At 36.7% G+C, this 23,915-nt stretch overlaps 1 protein-coding gene across 1 annotated transcript; it reads left to right on the top strand.

Moving 5' to 3' along the window:
• Positions 1-7,127: 7,127 nt before the first annotated feature.
• LOC139133628 (uncharacterized) lies at positions 7,128-8,198 on the top strand. The gene has a single exon (XM_070700376.1). The coding sequence runs from the start codon at positions 7,128-7,130 to the stop codon at positions 8,196-8,198; it is 1,071 nt and encodes a 356-aa protein (XP_070556477.1).
• The last annotated feature ends 15,717 nt before the right edge of the window (positions 8,199-23,915 follow it).

The raw sequence follows: 23,915 nt of genomic DNA on the forward strand, positions 1-23,915 counted from the left end.
TGAAATCAAATAGATGATATGATTTTGCTAATGCATAATCAATGCCCTTCAACACGATTGGAACTAATTTGGGATAATTGGATCATCATATTTTTCAAATTTCTCAAAAGTGTTAGGTGCCATACAGATGAATGTTACAATATTGCAAATTACTCATAAAAACAAGTGTCTCAAAAGTGTTAGGTGCCATACAGATGAATGTTACAATATTGCAAATTACTCATAAAAACAAGTGTGTAACTTAAAAAGAAATGCAGACGAGCTTACATATGCAGGTTAAAATGACCCTTCTTCATCATCCAATTATCCCAAATCAGTTCTAATGGTGTCTACTAAAATAATGCAGTTTTGTTTTGTAATGTTCCATCTTGCAATGAACTTATTTGAAAGATCAATATGTATTAAATATTTACTTTCTTTGTTAAGTAATTTATGTAGTGCCATAATAGACTGTATTACAAACTTTTGCCAACTTTTACCCAACTTTCTCAAACCAAAATTAATATACATCTGTATTCTGAATAAACAAAATCTATTTGAAGCAAAGGTGAGATACAATATATGTATTGTCAGGTGGCTGAGTGTATGGTCATCATCATCTTGTATACTTTCCTTATTCTTGATTGTAACCGTGATCAAGTACATGATTACGAATGTCCGGCATTACGTGGTTGTTATGACGATGCGCCAGCGAAAATGCTGCCTTTTCCTTGCTTATCACTCAGATCCCAAACTTCAGGAACTGGAGAGAGAACTCGACTTCGAAATCGCTTTCTATAGGAGTAATGCCTTTTCCACATCGACAAAATCAACATACAAAGTACACCGTAAAGCCTATTTACAATTCTGCAATCAGTACGGGTACAACCCGGTACCCATTGAACCCGGGGTAGTATGTCGGTATGCAGTTTATTTGGCTAGGCGATTGTCGACTTCATCAGTACGTCAGTATCTTAATATTATCCGCCTCCTTCATCTTGAGGGGGGATTTTCAAACCCCCTAGTAGATAATTTCTCTCTTAGTTCCTTGTTGAAAGGTGTCGCTAGAGTTAAAGGCACTGCAGTTAATCGCAAGCTTCCCATCACCCCAGAGCTTCTGCTTGGTTTACATTCACAACTAGACCTGTCTAAGCCCGTCGATATTGTTTTCTGGGCGGTTTGTCTGGTCCTATTTTTTTGCCTATTGCGGAGGTCAAATGTCCTTCCCTTATCTGTCAAAGATTTTGATTCCTCTCGTCATTTAACACGTCGGGATTTCCTGAAGTTTCCATGGGGTTTAGCGATTATTATCAGATGGTCAAAGACCATCCAGTGTCAGGACCGGGAGTTACTACTTCCGCTCCCCTATCTCAGAGGCCATCCCCTGTGTCCCGTGACTGCTACTTTTGCGGCTTTTGTCTCCTGTCCCTCTTCTTGTGACGGTCCTGCCTTTGTGCTCCCGTCCTTTCCTTCACCTCGCCCTCTTCTCGCGGGGGCTTTCAGCAAGCGACTGGCGTCTCTTTTGCAACCTTTGGTTCCTAATTTTAAGTTTTATTCCACTCATAGTTTTCGTCGAGGCGGGGCATCATGGGCCCTGCAATGTGGCATTCCTTCGGAATTAATTAAGTTACTGGGAGATTGGAAAAGCGATTCCTTTAGAAAATATCTGCACCCCTCCCTTCCCTTACGGCTAAGTTCAATTCAGCATTTTGCAACTCGTCTACCCTCTGTTTGATCCCTACTTCTTACGATCAAGTGTCTTGGGGTTTGGGGGATTTTAGTTAGTCATTTATTGTATAGTTTTAGTGTGTAGGTTAGAAGGGTTCCAGCGTTCTCCCTGAATCAAGCCGTTTATTTTGCATATTCATTACGCATTTGCATTACAATGGGAGAACTTGGTCCCTCACTGTGTGTTGTAACTTTTAGGTTTTTGTAGTTTAAGTTTTCTTGAATAAAATTATCCCCTATTGTACCAAGACACTTGAGTATACGCCGCCTGTGTTCGTTGACCGCTCGTTTTTTGGGCGGCACCTGTATTTAAGGTAAAGTTAAATTTGTTTAACTGATTTTAAATGCAGGGCAGCTGGTTTCAATGTCAGAGATCATGGGTATGCAACAGATGTGATATGCTTTGGTCACGCTGCATTTTTGCATAATGGGAACAGAAGTTTCTTGTGGGGAGTTTTTACAAAATATTTTAGTGTGCTGCTGCTGGCCAGTGTGCAAACAGCCTGTTTTCCTCACCCACCCACCCTTTTGCTGGTTTTTCAAAGTGTGGTTCTGGCTTTGCAATTTTTAACTTTGCAGGATTTAATCCTTCTTAACTTTTGTATTTCTTTTAGTTTGCCGTGATTTAATAGTTTTATAAGTTGTGTTTTCAGGGGATAGATTTTAGTTAGTCATTTATTGTATAGTTTTAGTGTGTAGGTTAGAAGGGTTCCAGCGTTCTCCCTGAATCAAGCTGTTTATTTTGCATATTCATTACGCATTTGCATTACAATGGGAGAACTTGGTCCCTCACTGTGTGTTGTAACTTTTAGGTTTTTGTAGTTTAAGTTTTCTTGAATAAAATTATCCCCTATTGTACCAAGACACTTGAGTATACGCCGCCTGTGTTCGTTGACCGCTCGTTTTTTGGGCGGCACCTGTATTTAAATTTATTTATAGACACTGATAAATCACCATTAGCATTTCTGCGACGCCTTATATATGCATAAAGGGTGGCAAGCGATACGTATCTTTACGAACTCTTCATGGAGGGGCCTAAGTCAATTATTTTCGAGGCGAATATACTATCTTAAAGCTGACAGAATGAATGTTTGACCTTCTCCTCTTTATCTCTCCTATAGCTATTAACTAAATTAAAACATCAATGAGAAGCTACCCCTGTGTCGTAAGCAGATGGAACGAACTTTTTGGCCTTCTATCCTTTCCTTCTTGCCTTTCTGTTTACAAGTAGCCAGAATGAACGGGTACACCTAATTCAAGTTTCAAGATTCAGGATTCACGATTGAAGATTCACGATTCTAGAATCACATGCTGCAGTTTAAGCTAGAAACAGGTCCTTTTTCAAAAATTGACGTTAGCTACTTATGTACATAGATAAATCACCATTAGGACTTCTACGGCACCTTCTATATGGATGAAGTCTTGGCAAGCGATGGTATGTTTATGAATTCTTCACGGAAGGCCTAGGTGAATCATTTTCGAGGCAGATATACAACCTTAAAGCAGACAGAATGAATTTTTGGCCTTCTCCTCTTTATTTCTCCTTAGCTATTAACTAAAATAAACACATCAATGAGAAGCTACCCCTGTGTCGCCCTCTCGTAAGCAGATGGAACGACATTTTTGCTATGTTGCCTTTATAAGGAAATAGAATAAACTGAAAGATGGAATGGTCCTATCCTATATGAGCGGAGAGAACGAGGTTTGGCTCTTTTCCCCTTAATGTCTGTTTGCTAGTAACACGAATAACAGACCGATGAAATAGCGCCCTCTATACATATGTTTTTCTCCCCAAAAAACAGAAAGAATGATTTTTCAGCCTTATGAGCCTTGTTCCTTACTTCTGCTTACTTGTAACTAGAATAAATTGAGATGGAATGGTCCTCCCTCACCCGCTGTGTTCATCCTCGATAAGTAGACGGAATGAAATTAGGCTTACTGCTGTTTATTGGTAACTGGAACAAAAAGACAAGTTGAATGGTTTGCACTCTTCCAACCACTGCTTAGTAGTAACCGGAATAGACAGACTGATAGATGGAATGGCAAACTCCACCCCGTGTCCTTGTCAATCTCACGTCAGAAGCCAGAATATATGTTAGGTCTTAGTACATTCATACAGAATGAACTGACAGATGGAACGGTTAGATAAGCAGACCGAACAAATTTCAGCCTTGTTTCCTTTATTTCTAAAATTAACTAGAATATATGGAAAGGATAAATGTTTAGCCAATGCTTGTTTCTTCCGTGTTAAAAAAGAATGAACAAAAAGAAACAACCAGAGGTCTGACAGCGATTCTCTCGTTGCCTCAAAATGTTTACACCCACAGCACTTTTGGCTTTACCCTGACACGTGTATTCATTGTCACAATTTTAGGAAATGGGCGGTATTAGCCTAACTACATTTCACTTCTATCATCTGTAACACTAAGCCACCTCAGCAAATCGCCTTTCCGTCAACCAACCTGCAAAAACCAATGTTTCAACAAAGACAAATAGAAAGACAGACTAGCAACGCGCCATTTGATTCATGGTCGTTTTGATAAACTATGGCATTTTTCATATTAAAATGAACTTCACAGTTGACATTGGTTTTGACAAGACGACAAGTCGATGGCGTCGTGCTGCCTGTCGCATACAAACAATGTTTCAGATATTTACTTAGTGTGCTCTCAGGGTAGAAACACTACTTCACGCCAATCAAAACATAACACGCCGGCACTCTCATAAACACTTCCTCCCATAACGAACTTGTAAAAGACGATATGACTGACCTTTAACCATTGAGTAAAATCTGGCAGTATCTATAAAAGACTTTCAAACTTGGTTCAGACACACTCATTATATATTCATAAAAATGAGGGAGGAATTTTTAAAGTGGTAAAACTAACCTCCCCAAAGCTCACAACATTCCCGTTTTTGCTAGCATGCCAATTCCGCTCACCACCACACGACAACATCAACATGAAATTTGCTGGACATACTTTCGCTTAAAAATTGATTGGCGAAAATCCGGACACGACCAAAGGGAGCATGGTCGGCACTCGTCGGAAAAGAGAGTTGAGAGCTACCCGAGGTGAGGCGTACAAGGAGGGGTTACGTAACCGCTTCACACCTTGAAAAATACCCGTTGCTAGTCTGTCTTTCTATTTGTCTGTGGTTTCATAAAGAAAAGTCATATTATACACTGGTGTAGCAGCACCATAAATGTTACAATCCTGACTTGTTGGAGGAGATTCTGGTTCATTGACACCATTTTACAATGTCAAGACCAATCGTTTTGTTATTTTCAAATATCGTGGTTGGCTTGTCAAATTTTAGTATTTTTCAGAACTAGATTTCATTTTACAAGACTTTCTGAGGATTTTTTATGTTTAATATCCAAGAACTTTCCCAGAGAATTTAGACCGTGATTTTTAGTTGAATTTTCTCAATTTGTCAATGTCAACCTTGACCCCTTTATGAGGAAATCTGATAATTTGCGAAGTAGAAAAGGGAGTGAATTTTTATGACATGCACTGCAACGATCATAAAGAATTGTATATTCATGTGTAATACATACAGCATTTCATCAAGGCAGAGGAAGTGCACAATGATCAAGCTGTAAGACTCCTCATTGGCACTGTCGGCGTCCACTAATGGCAAGACTACAAAAACAACTAATTAAAAATCTGACAAACTTTGAATAGACGTATCATATGGCAAAATAATGTAATTTTGCCGACAGCTTATTTTAATTTGAAATACCGTTTTTGTATTAAAGTCTCTTACCAGCCACTTTTTCCCAACATTGAAGAAACAAGAATTTGCAACAAAATTGGTCGGGGTTGAAATCAGAACTGTTTTATATTTCTAATGTGACAGCAGTTTACAACCCATACTAAACACTGAAGCTATGAAAATTTGATACTCCTTTTAATTGAATTTCACAGAAATAGCAAAGACATCAATATTCATTGTTTTTAGGGGAAATTTGTATACTTAAGATTTAAGTTACTGAGTAACGGTGATCAATCGTACTGGTGCATGAGACAAAGAGACAGATAAAAAGCTGAAAAATAGCGTAGATGTGTAGAAAGAAGACAATAGTGGGGACTTTATGTATTATGGCAGCAGTTCTTTATATAAAAAGCATGGAAAAAGTACTTCAAAGACCTATAAAGTGTTAAAGGTAATTATACAAAGATCAATCTGATAAAAATTCTCAGGAAAAAGGAGTAGGCTTTATGCAGAGTTGAGGTGTGCATTTTGAAAGACAAAAGTTCCATAGATGTAACAGAGTATTGACAACCTTGACCATGCAGCGCAAGAACCATTTAATCATGTACATGTTGATTGACTGACAACACCAGTCACTGACAAAAGAACCAAATAATTGTTGCCGGATTATCATGAAAACTTCACAGCAAGAAAAAAATAAAATCATTTTGTTGTGCGCTGATGAGTTGATCTTTCAAGCTTGTGGAAATATGACACTACCATGGAATCACTACAGTCAGTTGCTTGAGTGCTATGACTACATCCAAACTTTGACACTTGATTAGCATACCAGTCACTGAGTGGTCTGTGTGCAACATGTGATATGGGTGCAACACTTCAGTGATAGCATATGGATAATGACTTTCATTTGAAATACAGCTATCTTTTATTATTAATGACAAAAATAACACGATTGGAACTAATTTGGGATAATTTGATCTTTATATTTTTCAATTTTTTCAAAGGTATTAGTTGCTCTGTAGCTGAATTTTGCAATATTACGAATAACCCACAGAAACAAGTGTATAACTTATAAAAACAGATGAGCTTACATCGGCAGATGAAAATGACATTACTTTACTATCTAATTATCTCAAATTTGTTCCATTCGTGTTTAATTCAATATATCAATATTAAAGCACAACTCACATAACCCACTATTAAAGTATGATAAACCTAATACCATAACCGAGCCTATATATATTTTACTATGAAATATTTCAACTTGATTTTTCTTAAATTATACGTTTGTACTTGTTCAGCTTGAGACGTGACCTGGAGATAATTCCAACTCGTGATTTTTTGCGAGTCAACCAACAACCTGAGTCGTCTATCCAACCCTATTTTGCCTTTGCTCAAACCCAAATTCACCGAAGAGAAGTAAATGGTATCATACCACAGACATATAAAAGGAGTACTACCATAGAATTTATAAAATAAAACACGCACAGTTCATTAAGAACTTCCAGACCAGCTGGCAAGTGGGTAATTCATGAAAAATTCATGAAAAACACAAATGTGGAAAACGCTAACTCACTCACTGAAACAAGTAAACTATCAATCAATAGGAATCTCTTGCAAACTGCAAGATATCAAGAAAAAGGCTTATAAAAACCAAATTCAGATGTGGATTTGATTTCAAAGATAAAGTGCGCCAGTGTAAAATGTTGAATTTAATGTTTGAGCATTATATTGCATCCTATACTGCTAAGACAGCATCAGAGGAGGAACATCATATTGAATCCTATACTCCTAAGGCAACATCAAAGGAGGAACATCATATTGCATCCTATACTCCTAAGACAACATCAAAGGAGGAACATCATATTGCAGCCTATGATCCTAAGACATCATTAAAGGAGAAACATCATATTGCAGCCTATACTCCTAAGACAACATCAAAGGAGGAACATCATATTGCATCCTATACTCCTAAGACAACATCAAAGGAGGAACATCATATTGCATCCTATACTCCTAAGACAATATCAGAGGAGGAACATCATATTGCATCCTATACTCCTAAGACAACATCAAAGGAGGAACATCATATTGCAGCCTATAATCCTAAGACAACATCAAAGGAGGAACATCATATTGCATCCTATACTCCTAAGACAATATCAAAGGAGGAACATCATATTGCAGCCTATACTCCTAATACAAAATCGGAGGAGGAAAATCATATTGCAGCCTATACTCCTAAGACAATATCAAAGGAGGAACATCATATTGCAGCCTATACTCCTAAGACAATATCAGAGGAGGAACATCATATTGCATCCTATACTCCTAAGACAACATCAAAGGAGGAACATCATATTGCATCCTATACTCCTAAGACAACATCAAAGGAGGAACATCATATTGCAGCCTATACTCCTAAGACAAAATCAGAGGAGGAACATCATATTGCAGCCTATACTCCTAAGACAACATCAAAGGAGGAACATCATATTGCATCCTATACTCCTAAGACAATATCAGAGGAGGAACATCATATTACATCCTATACTCCTAAAACAACATCGGAGGAGGAACATCATATTGCAGCCTATACTCCTAAGACAACATCAGAGGAGGAACATCATATTGCATCCTATACTCCTAAGAAAACATCGAAGGAGGAACATCATATTGCATCCTATACTCCTAAGACAACATCAAAGGACGAACATCATATTGCAGCCAATATTCCCAAGACAAAACCAGAGGAGGAAGAGCTTTGGAAATGAATAGCATGATTATGTCTAAAGTACGTCAATTCAAAACTATGAAAATTTGCTTATGATAAAATATCATTATTAGTCTGAAAGCCATTGAAGCCCATGAAGTAATGGACATGTTGGAAACTAGTGACAGGTATGAATAAAGTAAAAATATATAATACCATTTCATGTTTATCATCGCCGACAAGCTATCCGTGTAGTAACTCATTGTTGAATTAAATTTGAATGCAGAAAAAGGATGAAACTACGCAATAACTTCTGACCAAAAAAGCAATGATTTCTCCGAAACACTGATATTGCTTTGTATTGCACATGTTACATATTCATGATAGGGACGAATTACACATCACCAAATGAATGAAGATTTACTAGACATTTTGGAAAACAACAATCATTTGTATTTTGCTGAAATGTTACAACAAAAGAAGACAAAATATAAATAGTATGGAAGTGACAGCAATAATACTTATTCAAAAGTTGTCCAATTCATGAAGAATATTATCAAATATGGAAGTGAAAGAATTGCATGGATCACGGTCAAATGTGGAAGAGTCAGATTAGCATAATTGATAATAATAATAATGGCATTTGCGTGGATGGAATGTAATTATCATAAAGTCACCGTTACATAAAGGTTTGGTAAACAATGATATACACTATGTGTACAGAATGATGTGCATGAGGAAGTGTTAGGGATATACAGATACGTGTCATGGTTGAGATAGCCACAACGTAAAAACATGTGCAACATCTCTAAAACATCAAAGAAGGGACGAGTGTGAAAAGATTTGGACTTGATTTGAATGTTAAAACTTCTAAGCATTTTGAAGATATATCTAACGCTTTCATTTAATTACACAAGGCATGACAAGTTTATTTATCGTGTCTTTGTTGATAATAATCTGAAAGACAGGGTATCATCTGTATATTTTGATAAAGTTTGTCTTACCCGCCTCCTTTCTGCTGAAGTTTGTCCAAGAATTCCGACAAGAGGTGGTTTCATTGAAATTATTTCCCCGGGAGAAAATCTTGAGTGTGCGCTAGCAGTTCTAGAATGTTCACTGTTGTTTGTGGATCTTCTAGAATGACCCTTGGCAAAGTTTTCATCAGCACCTACAGCACGTTCATGCTCTGGTGTCACAAGACCTACATTTATGGAAAATGCATACCTTATTTTATATTGTCTTTATGATATTATTTTGAACTATTTGAACTCTCCACACTCCCTTCAGTAAAATTTACTGTTTTAAGTTGATCCCATACATCATCTCTGCACATCTGTCACGTGTCTGTCATAACCACTATCATTTCTCATTGACTTCATTTAGTCTGCATATTAGTCTACCCGTCTTGTCACTTGATCTGACGCTAGTTATTGTTTTTTATTCGATTCTACTGACTAGGTTCATACCATCCCACCACTGCTACCTGTATTATACCTACAATGTACTGCTGCCTAAATTTCACTTAAAATGGTGCATTGTTGTCTGTTTTCACCTTATAGATGTACTGCTGCCAGTATGTCACTTCAAAATGCAGTTGAGAAGGGCCAAACAACTATGCACAGTGTATGTATGGCATACAACAGCTAGTTCAGACATAGGTCATATTTATGGCTTGAAAACTGACTCAAATAGGACAACAGGAGACACATTTCACATTTTGTAACACATAAATACACACATACACATACACACAGACACACTAACTCACACATACATAAAGACAGATTTTAAAATGTTTCTCTGACAATGGGACGCATACTACAGTACATTCAGTTGCAGTTATCCATCAGGGTAATCATCCAGTAGTCTTGAAGGGGCATTGAGCTAATAATGCCTCCATTTATGTGCGATGACATCTGTAAAAAGCCAGGCTTTGGTTTGCAGGTTGTTTTAAAAAGTTACAAAGCAATACAAGAGAGTCAAAATTAATACTCCAACGTTTTTTCACAGCAAACAAGAAGTCAAGCTGAATCAAAGATAGTAAGTTAAGCCTGAAATTGTCAGCTGTAAGATTTCTTTTAAGTTAATCGCCTGCTGTCATGAAGTTCACTTTGCTATACCACTTATGATGATAGGACTCTTGGTCTTGCTTTTGATTTACCCACAGTTGCACCATAGGATGCAACACTGCCACCTTTGACGAACTCATCAGATTGTTTGTACGACAATAGATAAAAATCTCTCATCTTGAGCCAGCTCGCCAGGCATTGCTATTTCCCTAACGTCAGGAGTGATGGTAAAAAAATGGGAACACAAGTGAATAAATGATCAATACCTCTTGTGAAAAGTAAAACAAATATCTTACATACATCAGTCATAAATGCTCTTGTCAGTGCAAAGGTATGGTCGTTTACATGTTAGAGTGTAAAAGTTGGGTACATATGTCATTCAACTTTCCCTTCCAGCTTTTGTCTGAATGTTCTCTGTTAAAATTCCCTAAAATCACTGGAAAGGTCACTGGCTTTTAAGATTCCGTGTCAAAGGTCAAATACAGGTGTTGCTGCATGTATGTTCAGAAGGTTACAAGACACAACCATTTTGAATGTTTGTTATAAAGTATATGCCTAGTGTCAGAATCTATGTTGGTTTTGCAACCTCTACAAGTCATGCAAATTGTTGTACAAGCGAAATCAACTGAGACATATGACCTTTACTAATATGAAAGCTATTGTACAATGTTAATCTGATAAAGACTAATTCCAACAGATGAACAACTCATTCTGCACTTTTTGTAACATTAGTTCATTATTTTATTGAAACTGAGAAGACTTTCAATCTTTTCATACGATACAAATATTATGCACTTTTCATATTAATCTTAAATTTCATCTCAAGTTTCATGAAATGACAGTATTTGCGAACAAACCGTTTGATACAGCCCTACAAGATCTGATACTAGGTGAGCCATACTCATTTACACAAGTCAATGCCAACTTTATGTATCCAAGTTTTGATTTGATTGTATCTGGTTGCAAAATTTCAATGATTAGCAATGTATTGCATAATTGGTATCTTGTATAAGGCGAGAAGATGAATAGCTAAATTGCTCACTTCAAATTATCACTAGCTGGCTGAAAATGAATTGAGTCACCTTAAACAAATACTAAGACTAAAATAGAATTATTTGCATGACGGAGTGGTGGCTATGACAATAAAGGTCATAGCAAAAGAAAAGAGTAAATTGTGTATGCTGATCACAATAAGTGAAATCACGAAACAAGTATAGACACTGATGATAGGAAAACTCGACCCTTCACTTACTGTGGTTCAAGGCAATGGTGTCATTACTTAATGATTAGAGGAAACAAGCAATTTGAACAGTTACAGTGAGTTCCATTTTCATCTCTGATTTGTACTTGCGCTTTAAATAATGGATCTCCTGATAGTAGTGTCATTCCAATGGTCACCCAATAAACGAAAAATAAATATAATTTCCCACTTTTCAAGTCTTTTGTTTGCAGCAATTGCAATCAACAAAGACAAATATCTAAAAAACTTGACTCCTCGATGATCTGTCATTTGATACTCAACTGTACTAATGTTACAGTTTTACAGTTTTACATACGTTATAAAGGCTACGCAGGACATAATGTGTTTTCCTGGGATGACTGATAGTCTATCATGATAGTGTATCATTAATATTATTCCTATGTCCATGAAGCATAAAACTCAATTTCAACCACATTACTGCTCCTTCTTGATCCTTGTTTTCTTGTCTAGTACGCACATATGTTCCAAATGGTAAATGTTGAAGATGAAAGCATGTCAAACAGAAAGCCAGTGTTTCCTGAACAAACCAATACGAGACCACAGAAGGCAATTTGAAATTGACCACTGTGTATATTGAAACCCCCCATACTAAATCTAGGATCATGCATAAGACTCAATCAAGGCCTGTGATACGAATAAAATAGCAGGCACACAAAGATTTCAAATCCATCTTTTAATCACTTACCAATTTTTTCATACATAAATCTTGCATTCATGTCAAGATCAAAGACAACACTACCAATATTCAATTGTCATGGTTAAGGTCTTAATTACACAAGGTCATATCATTACATGTACAAAACAATTCAAATTTTGGCGGGGCATGTATTATGGCGGTCGTTATGACTTTCGAAAAAAAACCAAATTTAATCTTTAAATCTATTGGTGCTAAAATTCACTCATTTATCATTTCAGCACTTGCTAGTTTGCAGAAGGCATTTAATTGGCCACATAATTTGCCGGCCATATGGTTTCCTTGAAATGCCGCAATCTCGGAATTCCACGTAATTCCACATAATTTAGTGAGATCTGAAAACTCCGTAATCAGCTGTATCCCCAAATTAAACGATTGACACTTTGTGAATGCTTGTAATTGGTAAAACAGAAATCAAAAACACCTATCATTTTTTAAGCCAATCACATTTACGAACCGAACTTTAATTGACAGGTATCAATCATAATACGAATGGTAAGTATGCAATGTTGCGAAATTAAAGGGTTCATTTTGCGCGCAATCTCATGACATATGAAACCACCTAACTATATCTTGAAAGTTCATCATGAAGTCCACAAGTTTCAACTGATGCGTGACAGTATGCGAGATAGAGGTTAGTTAGAAAATAAGTATTTTTTATTTGTAATACCGTCATTTTGTTTTATCTTGTTAGCATCTTCAATGAATTTGCAATATTTTACAAATGGTAGTTGCAAACAACAGCAACATTTAAAAATACTACTATTACTACTACTACTTCTACTACTACGCTTTCTCACTTTCATAGTACACCTGCGTGCGGCCTGTGGGTTGTGGTGGGACTGTGGCCTTCGTCCTCGTGCGGTTTACAACATGCCAGCTAAAGCCGTGAGGTTTAGAATTGTAAACCCTCTCGAACCCGTACAATTACCTATACTTATGAGAGATGAAAATTAAAAGAGAGTGTGAGAACAAATCGATTGATCTAGAAAAAAATACTTGAGTATGTAGCACGAGTCAGTTAACATCAAGAGTCCATCAATAATGTAACAGCATACGCATTCCGTTCGCTGTCCTTGCCTAATTACGGCTACCCGTAAGGTTGATCTGCAGATGGCTCACACGGGATGTGGAATAGCTGCATTTAGATAACATTGTTACCACGAGTGATAGGGGACCATGATTGAACCTATTCCAACAAATACCGTTCTCTTTGTAAATAATCTGTCAGGGAAGATAACATCTGACGATGGTATTAGTGCAGGGCTGCTTCAGCAATGATCAAAATAAAGGGTCAGGGTTGTCATGGAAATAAGTCATACGAAGTCTTTGTTCAGAATTTACATTCTTTATGAACCTTCGCTACTGATCATTATGACATGAAGCTCAAAAAGGCAAGAAAGTTCTTCTATGATGTGAGACAGAATGGTTGGTTTCGGCTGTTTTGATCATTATCGATAACTTTAGCAACCAGTGTTTACAAAGTTCATTGGACTGAAACCGGAAATTTGTACATGGCAAATAAACTCAAACAAACTTAGCATTGATTCACTGTTCAACAAGTTAAATTCTACACATGCCCTCAACAATGTATGTCCTCCAACCAAAACATCGGCCATCTGTTCATCCTTTGCAAAAAGCAAGTAAATAGCAGTAAAACTCATGAGATTTCGATATGCTATGGAGCGAGCGAGGATTTTAAAGATGAAAATGAAACAGATGGCTATGTACCTCTGGTCAACTAAAGTTTGCACTACTGGCAAAGAAGAGACTGAGGCAGAGTGTGACCTCTGAAGAGGTGCACTGAGAAGTCACTTGTATCGTCAAAGGAGAATATTTATTATCTATTCATGATTTGACATTGCAACAAAAAGAGGATAGATAGATAGATAAATCGGTAAGTATTTATATATATATATATTATATATATATATATATTATATATATATATATATATATATATATATATATATATATATATATATATATATATATATAAAGCTACGGAAAAATCTCATTGCGAAACGGATTCGAGAATACCTATGATTATTTTAAGGCGTTTAATACATGTTACTTGGTAAAAACGCAATTGAAGCAGCGTGTATAGGTTAAATGATTACACGACATGGTTTCGAAAATGTATTATATATGCTTGGCTGGAATCAGGCAATCTAATCGGGGTTCATATTCTAGCTCGCGAAAATTTTGAAGTCCAGCTTGAGAGTTCAAAACGCCATAATGTTGACCAAGTCTACGGCTTGAGATTGATTTTTATTGCTAAATTTTGGTCTGGTATATAATACACAATTCGGGGAAGATGAATATTTCAAATTGATAAAGAATCATTAGCATAAAATTCCAAACGAAACGATGCTCATTAATATAAGCTCGGCAGATGACTTACAAGAAGAATAATTCAACAAAAAAGGTGCCAGTCTGCAGTACTGCGATTTTGCGTTACCCTTCAAAATATGGCTGTTACAACTATACAATCCAAATATTTTTTCTGTTAAAAGTCTATTTCACATTTCTTACATGACCCAGTACCAAATACAACAGATTTAATACCAAAACAGTGCCCTTTTGATCATGTCTAGCTAAAAATTCGCGGAATTTGATCACGTTAGCTGTACAGTACTTTCTATATAAACCTTGGGGTATGGGGTAAGTTTTGGTCATATGTCATGAAAACTATACAAGATATTGCATGTATTTATATATCATTTTAAAGGCGAGTACCTTTAATGATAGTACCTTTAATGATAGCTTTACCTTTTTAATGATAGCTAACATACCATGTTGTATTCAAAAACAAGCTCAGCAGACAACTTACAAGAAGACAGGTTTAACAAAAACTCATGCGAGTCAGCAATATTGTGATTTTGTAGTATACTTAAATAAATGACTGTTACAGCTATAACATCCCAATTTTATTTCTGTTAAAAGATTTTTTATATTTCTAACATGTTTTAGTACCAAGTTAAACAGATTTAATGCAAAACATTGCTGTTTTTATTGTGTTTAGGTAAAAACTCAGTAGAATTTGACGTTAGCTATGACAGTATCTTCGGTTATACACAGTGTTCGCGGTGACTTTTTTCTCCTCGCGTACGGCATACGCATTAGTCTGCTAAAATTGCGTAATGGCTGGATTTGAGTGCGTAATTTCACTTCCGCACTCGATTGATGAAAAAACTGACTGCAAAATGCAATTTGCCGTTGAATAAACCTACACTACATATTCGGATTGTACGATGTAACATTATTTTAATGAAAACAGTTTAACGAACAACTTGAACAATGTTGAAATGTAACAGCGAAGGGTATACATGCAACCGTCTAAAACACATCGGGCAACCCAAAAGTTAGAGTTATGGCAGCTTATCCAGACGGTTTCTGGACGTTTCGGCACCGAGTCGTTTCGGCCCGAGACGTTTCGGCCTTCCAATTTCAGGCCCCAAGTCGTTCCGGCACCGCAACCCAAGACGTTTCGGCACCGCTGAAGGCTACCTGTGGGAACTAGTGCTGGAGCGTAATGTTACAAATCAAAGTAATAAAAAGTATAGTCTCAACTAACATTCACGTACACGCTTTAATCTTTGTGAGAACATGGGAAGAGACAGTAAGAAAAAACTTCATATCATTTTCAAATGTGTGACACAAGTTTATCGATATCAATAGCCGTCGACACGGCAAAAGTTTGAAAATGGTGACGAAACAGCACGGCAAAATTCACACAAAATGCACATAAAGTACTGGTCAGAAAGCAAAGGTCACGCTTACGAATATGACGGATCAGTCAATTACTAAATAGTTTGAAAAAAAAATCGAAACATAGATGCCAAAACGTCTTGGGTTGCGGTGCCGAAGTGACTTGGGGCCGGAAATTTAGAGGCCGAAACGACTTGGACCGAAACGACTTGGTGCCTGAACGACCAGTTACCATAAAGACACTCTTGCAGTGTTCAAAATTTATCGGGATTCCGACAAGCTCTACCGATGAATCATTTTTTTCACGGACTCGTAGAGCAAAATTGAAAGAAAACAGATTCGTCTGCTTCGACGCCATGCTGCATGCATGTGTGCTTGATCAAAATTTGGGAACAGCGAGACGCGATGATCGTGCACGGTTGACATTTATATAATTTGTCGCAACATTTCTGTCAATCACTCACTTTCAGAAACTATCGCTCGCCTGAAAATTAGCAACGTAAATCATAGGCACAGCTGACATGATAACGTGCCTAACGTGATAACGTGTGGACTACAATGCCGATTTTTCAGACCACGCCCAGAGAATCCGAAACTTTCCACACACAATGAGTGATTGACAGAAATGTGTTGCAACAAATTTCGTCTGGTTGTCGCCTAAGCTCAGTCGTGGGGAGTGCTTTCGGTGTTATCCTTTGCGTATAGAAAACGCATTCCGATGAAAAAAATGCGTAGAGAGTCAATTTCAATGCGTAAATACGCACGATTTTTGCGTAAACGCGAACTTTGATACACTTTGGGGTATATGGGAAGTTTTTGTCATATTTCATGAAAACTATACAAGATATTGCATATTACAATATGTCATTTAGAAGACTCATTAATTACCTTTCTAATAATAACAAACAAGCGAGGTTATAATCAATAACGAGCTCAGCAGACGACTTATAGGAAGACAGATTTAACAAAAACGCATGCGAGTCAGTAATACCGAGTTTTGCTGTACCCTTAAAAATACAACTGTTACAGCTATAGAATCCCAATATTTTTTCTGTTAAAAGTCTATTTTATATTCCTGACATGACCCATTGCTGAATGAAATAGATTTCATACAAAAAATTGCCTGATTTTATATGTCTAGGTAAAAATTGGTAGAATTTGATTTTAGCTATGACTGTTACAGGTGTAGAGTCCCAATATTTTTTCTCTTTAAAGTCTACATTATATTTCTGACATGTTCCTGTACCAAATAAAACAGATTGAATAGCAAAAATGGCCAGATTTTTTGTGTCTAGCTAAACAATTGGTAGAATTTGATTTTAGCTATGACTGCAATTTTCAATGTAAACTTTCGGGTATGGGGTAAGTTTTGGTCATATTTCATGAATACTATACAAGATATTGCATGTTACAATATGTAATTTTAAAGACTTATAAATTTTTCTAATCTTTCTAATGATACCTAACAAATGTGGTTATATTCAAAAACAAGCTCAGCAGATGACTCATAGGAAGACAGGTTTAACAAAAATGCATGCAAATCTGCAACACTGTGATATTGCGGTACCCTCCGAAATATGACTGTTACAGGTGCAGAGTCCCAATATTTTTTCTGTTAAAAGTCTATTTTATATTGCTAACATGTTCCTGTACCAAATAAAACAGATTGAATAGCAAAAATGGCCAGATTGTTTGTGTCTAGCTAAACAATTGGTAGAATTTGATTTTAGTTATGACTGCAATCTTCAATGTAAACTTTTGGGTATGGGGTAAGTTTTGGTCATATTTCATGAATACTATACAAGATATTGCATGTTACAATATGTAATTTTAAAGACTTATTAATTATCTTTCTAATGATACCTAACAAATGTGGTTATATTCAAAAACAAGCTTAGCAGATGACTTATAGGAAGACAGGTTTAACAAAAATGCATGCAAATCTGCAACACTGTGATATTGCGGTACCCTCCGAAATATAACTGTTACAGGTGTAGAGTCCCAATATTTTTTCTGTTAGAAGTCTACTTTATATTTCTGACACGTCCATCTACCAAATAAAATAGATTTCATACAAAGCATTGCATTTTTTATTATGTCTAGCTAAAAAATTGGCAGAATTTGAGATTTACTGTAATTTGCAATGTTAAACTTAGGGGTATTTGGTAAGTTTTTGTCATATTTTACAAAAAATGTAGAAGATATTGCATAGTCCAATATGTCATCTTAAAGAAGAATAAATTGCCTTTCTAATGGTACCAAACAAGTGAGGTTATGTTAAAAAATAAGCTCAGCAGATGACTTACAAGAAGACAAATTTGACGAAAATGCAATTGGGTTGCAAAATCGTGATTTTGCAGTTCCCTTCAAAACATGACCATAACATCTATTGCGTCCCTATATTTTTTTTCTGTTAAAATTCCATTTCGTATTCTAGGGATCCCAAGGCTTCTGAAAAATACAGGTTTGTTATCCTGTGGGGGGGGGTGCACGTAGACCCCTCTAGCCCACGGACTAATTGGGAACCAAGAAATTGAGCTGTTGTTTTTGTCTTAAATCCGCAACCAAATACCCTCGCTTGCCGTTTATAACCTTTAACGCCAAGTGTTGGAGCAAATATTGACTCCTACAAAGTGCCAAATGTAAAAAAGATAATTAACACAATCACGCTTATTTAAGAGATAGAACAAAATGAAAATGTATGTAAAGAGGAATTTTTAATATATATATTTTATATGTTTGCATACATACATACACATAATCATACGCGCACGCACTTAGTGTATTCATTCATACATTAAGAATACATACATACACACATACATCATACGTACGCACGTACACACGCACATGCGCACAAACAAACTTACATGGACATATACACATATGTTTGGTCGAACGCCTTCATTCGCATATGTTTTACGGTTTGACTGTCGTTGGTCGTGACGAATGACAGATCGGGTTTATCACCTGAGGGGCCAGGCATTTGACTCCTACGTATCGGGGCTGGTATGTTTAGTTGCCGAACTAAACGATGTTGATCGCACTTTCTGGCAGTTTTAGACAAGACAACACTTAGTGGCTTTTCGTTGGGTTTTCTCCCCTTAAAGGATAAACATTTTCGTTGCCAGATGTTGACGTATTTGGAAATTTACTCAACGACTTCGGTGCTTTTATTTTATCATTTGTCGTTGACATAGTAGTAATGAAGATGAAGCTGAATTATTTTAAATAAATTGATGCGCTGATGTGCTTTCATAACCGGTTCTGACGTACCGTCCCGCCGCTGCCGCCACTTGTCGCTTTTTCTCCATTCGCGGGCTCAACCTCAATCAAGGTCAAAGTCAAGTCAGCTATGGAGAGGGAGATAATGCTTTTCAAGGGAAACAGCCCCGCACTCCTTCATACGATGAACTCACGGAGATAAAAAATAAAGTCGAAACAACGGCGTATCTATTACTTAGGGATGGACCATATGGTATCCTGGGGGTCTGGAAGATTTTCAAAAAATCTTCCCAACGAATGTCCATGAAAAAAATTCAGCCTGAGGGGCTTAGAAAAAGAAAGATGGTTTACTTAGGTGAAAGAAAAACAATCCATCAAAAGTTACTTTCCGATACACATTTTTTTTATTTTCAGGGCGCCCTTCGGGCGGATATTAAAGACTATATCAGACACACAATGTTCTTTGGCCAAATACATTTAGGGAGTGCTATATTTAGGTCTTAATGTCTTCCTCATATAGCCTAATCCTAAGTGTATAATTGTGGAAAGTGAGGGGAACTTAAAACGTTATTCTCTACTTTGTTAATATTTAATTGATCAATGTGGTTTTATGATATGGAGAAACATGGCGTGACACTGGTGAATTGATAGTGCTTTGACCCTGGTCATGCTATATGGGTCCTCGGGAGAACCGGTTATATGTTAGAGTGATTCGTCTTAAGGTAGCCATAATTATTTACGGCCTAGGGGGTCGGACGAATGTGAGGGGATCACTCAAAATGTTGAAAACGTAAAGGGGGGGGGCGGTTACTCAAAATATTGAGAGGAAGAAGGGGCTACTCAACTTTGGTGCGAAATAAATTGAACCTCTTAGATTGCACTATTGCACATATCAATTTCTCAAAATTTTCGATTCGAGAGGGGGGTACATCCCCCTCTCCTGCTCTCGCCCTTTGGTGTTCTAACAGTTTTACTAGTAAAAGACGAATTGAAAACACCCTCCAGATTGCACCAGACGGCACCATTGCACACATCAATTTTCTCAAATTTTTCACAAGCTCTAGGACAAAACTGAACTGTTGTGAATTCATCCTTTATTATCACAGAAACATATACTTTTATTGACTTCAGTTCAATAGCCATTTTGACAACTTACCATACCATATTCAGGTTTTTCATTAGAAGCTGGAAGGTTGAGAAATAACACAAGAAGCCTGTCATAGATTTTCCATTCCTGCATATTCTTTGGTCTTCAATCTCTGGCAAACTGAGAACTGTTTTTTACAAAATGTATTGTCATTTTTCAGTTGTTGAATATTGTGACTCAAACACTGATCATTCAAAAATTGTAATAACAATATCAGTGTTCAATGTCATTTTCAAACAAATTTACCAAGTGCAAAATAAATTGAAACACCTCTCAGAATGCACCATTACACACATCAATTTTCAATATTAGAGGTGGGATCCCACTCTCGTGCTCTCCCCCTTGGGGTGCTTTAACAGTTCTACACAGAAAGAATTAAAACAACTCTCAGATTGCACCAGACTGCAGGATTGCACACATCAATTTCTCGAAATTTTACATGCAAGATAGGGACGGCCCCTCTGACGCTTTCCCCCTCAGCATCTCGCGTATTCTCCCCCTGTACTTTCAAATTCTGCCCAGTTAGATATCCTAGTGAACACTTGTCATGATTCACATCCAAATTAATCAATACTGGTTACTGGTTGGATACTGGTTATAGCGTGAGCTTTTATATCTGTATATTGTTTTCACTTCGGGCTGTATTTTTGTATATCTATTGGCATTTAACCTTTGTACGTGGGGGGGGGGGGCGGTCAGTCAAAATTTCTGAGTTAGAGAGGGTGTTCTCAAATTCATAATGGTTGGCAGGGAGGGGTACTCAATAATAGTGACGGCTCCCTAACGGTATTTCGGAACCAAAGTGTGGTTCCTTCATCAGTTGCTTGAATTGTTTTGTTCTCCCACATGTTAGTTAGATGGTTAATACATATACAAGTATTGTGTTCCAACTGACAAATGGTAAATGGCAAATATATGTACAAGTATTGTGTTCAAACTCATATCTAATGTGCAACATTTCACTCCTAACACAGTACAGTACTGTACATTTGTTGTTGAAAAAAAAATCCAAATGAGAAGTGCGAGAAAAAAAGTTGATAGTAATCAAAGAGTGAAAAAAAAATTGAACAATGGATCAGGTACGAAAAAAAATGCAACTTTTTAAATTTTCCAGATCCCCCAGGATATCCAATGGTCCACCTTTTACAGAAAAGTTAACGTACTATTCGGACAGCTGTACGTTACTCGGTATAACCCAATAGGAAAACTACGGGCAATTGCTATCTCTCTGGGAGCCTACTTCGAGCAGTTTCACGAGATATTTATAGTGTTCGGCCAGATGAACTTGTATAAAGAGAATTTGCATAGCGAACATCAAAGAAAACACTGATTTGAACAATTTACCTAAAAAGACTGGTATGCGCCTACGCGGCGGCCACTATGTATCCACCGCACGTAACTGTGCTAGTCACCTATGCGAATTTTGGTGGAATCAGCAAAAACTGTTTTTCGTTTTTAGGCTAAGTCAGTAAGACTCAGCTTTTTCCCACGGGGCATGACCGATCACCGACGCCAATGCCGTACTGTGGCGTGCAGCAGCGTCAGCGTAGACTCGTACCCCATAGCTTAGTTGACAATGGCCCTAGTGCCGAACGTTCGATTTTCGGAAGCTAAATTTAGGTGGGCCACCGGAATTCAAAATTTTACTTTTTTGAAGACATGTTTTTATCGATATCTCGCGATCTGCGCGCAGTCGCAACGTCAAATATCGACCATTGGCATTAAAAAAATGTGCTTTAAAAATGTTACTAAATGGGAGTGCCACTTTAAAATCCGTTGATAAATCTCCTTCTTAATTTAAGATAACAAAAATATTTTTAGTAACCGGAAATTTGTATATTTTCAGTATATGTTTTAGAAGGGAATTTGTTACATTATTCAGAGGAACTGGTGTAAATGAGTTTATAGAAATGTTTAATCTTTCTACCACGCAACTAACTCTGAGACACTTTTGCAAATTAAGAAATACAGAATTTCCATCTCTTCAACAAAAAACTTTTGCTTCATTGGATTTTCGAAATGTCTGAAATCATCCCTTCTATTCGGAAACAATATGTGTCCTAATATAAAATGTAGAAGTGTTCATCTTTATTACAAAGATTTAGAGCAAGGTTAAATAAATACGGTAAGTAGAGGAATATATGAGAGAAATGTATAAGAGAAAGTAATAGCTAGATAGAAATTTCATAATGCAAAATAGTCACTAGTGAAAGATGTGTGTAATCTTTTGTTTTGTCTCTTTGTCCTTATATTTTGTTTTGAAAATGAAAATCACAAATGATATTCATAAAGCAGCAACAATAAATCATTCTTACCAAGACCATGGTCTCATGCATACAATCTTACTTTGAATGATTGTCATACATCACACTGTGCTGTTAATAAACTCGCCATATGGCCAAAAATAAATATGCCCAGCAGAATATTAAGTTCAATGCAAGTGAGGAAATACATGGAGACGCTGTGTCTGACGCCTGCTCAAAGTTCCAGATTTCAACCCCAGTGTTCTATCATCAAACCAATCGCTATAAGCGATAAGCATTGGCAATACCACATGCTGTTGGTATAAAGTTGAATACAACGTTAGAAGAAGTCGTCATTGCGACTTTTGACTTTCATGGGGAAGGTCGAATTCCGTTGAAGCTTACACAGTGAATGATATCGATCAAACAACTAAAGGTAAGATTTGGTTTTCGATTAGAGAAACGACAGAAAGTATTTGCATTAATGTACATTTATTTACAATCTTGAAGCCTCAGATTTTAATTTTTGTTGTTTGCCAAATTGTTTTGTATACGAAAATCTACTTTATAGACTCTAAAAGTCGGCATACTAGTTTGTATAGTACGGTCAGAGAGCAGTGTGTGAAATTAACTTGAAATGCGTGCTGGTACGAAGGACCAATAGCAAAGAGAATCTGTTGATCCTTCTTTATGTATATTGATCCAACAAAATACCAACAAAAAAACCTTCAAAAATGTACTTTCAATTGAAAATAGATGATAAGAGGGTACATTATCAGCGTCTCCTACTCTGGTGTTGTTAAATAATATTAATACAAATAAATGAACAAATATATATTTTAAAATTTATTTATTTTGCTCAATAATATGTGCCATGACCAGAGGGAGGTATCACCCAGAACCAGATCTCTATGGGAAAAGTTTTTATAGTTCATTCCAAAATTAACATAGGGAAAAGTCTTTCAGTTTTTATTCCAAATTAATATGAGAAAAATTATTTCAGTCCTCATTTCAATTAACATTGGAAAAGGTCTCAGTTTTCATTTTATTTTATTTTATTTGGGGGAGTCTTTCAGTTTTCATCTCATATCTCTGCTACATGGGAACAAGTCTCCTGTTTTCATATACAACATCAGCTATTTCAAAGATATCATGGGCGTCATCATCCTCAGAGCAGCTAGAGTCTCCAAACTCAAAGTCAGATTCATAGTATGATTCTACATCAGTGTCCCGATCAGCACACTCAGTGGCAACTGCATTTGCAGGATCCACCTCCTTTTGCACAGTTTCCTGTTCCTGAGTAGATGTAGATGCAGTGACTGTTACAGCATCTGTCAGCAACGCCTTTTTATACGTCCGGTGCAAGCTATCTAGACAGTCTTTTGATGGACGGTTATTCATACATATAGCATTGGCACTACGGGACAG

Source organism: Ptychodera flava, chromosome 5, assembly GCF_041260155.1.
Source record: "Ptychodera flava strain L36383 chromosome 5, AS_Pfla_20210202, whole genome shotgun sequence".
Taxonomy (NCBI): Eukaryota; Metazoa; Hemichordata; class Enteropneusta; family Ptychoderidae; genus Ptychodera; species Ptychodera flava.

Bases quoted from the DNA above. Each gene is read 5' to 3' on its own strand.
- LOC139133628 (XM_070700376.1), top strand. From the start codon at position 7,128: ATGTTGAATTTAATGTTTGAGCATTATATTGCATCCTATACTGCTAAG.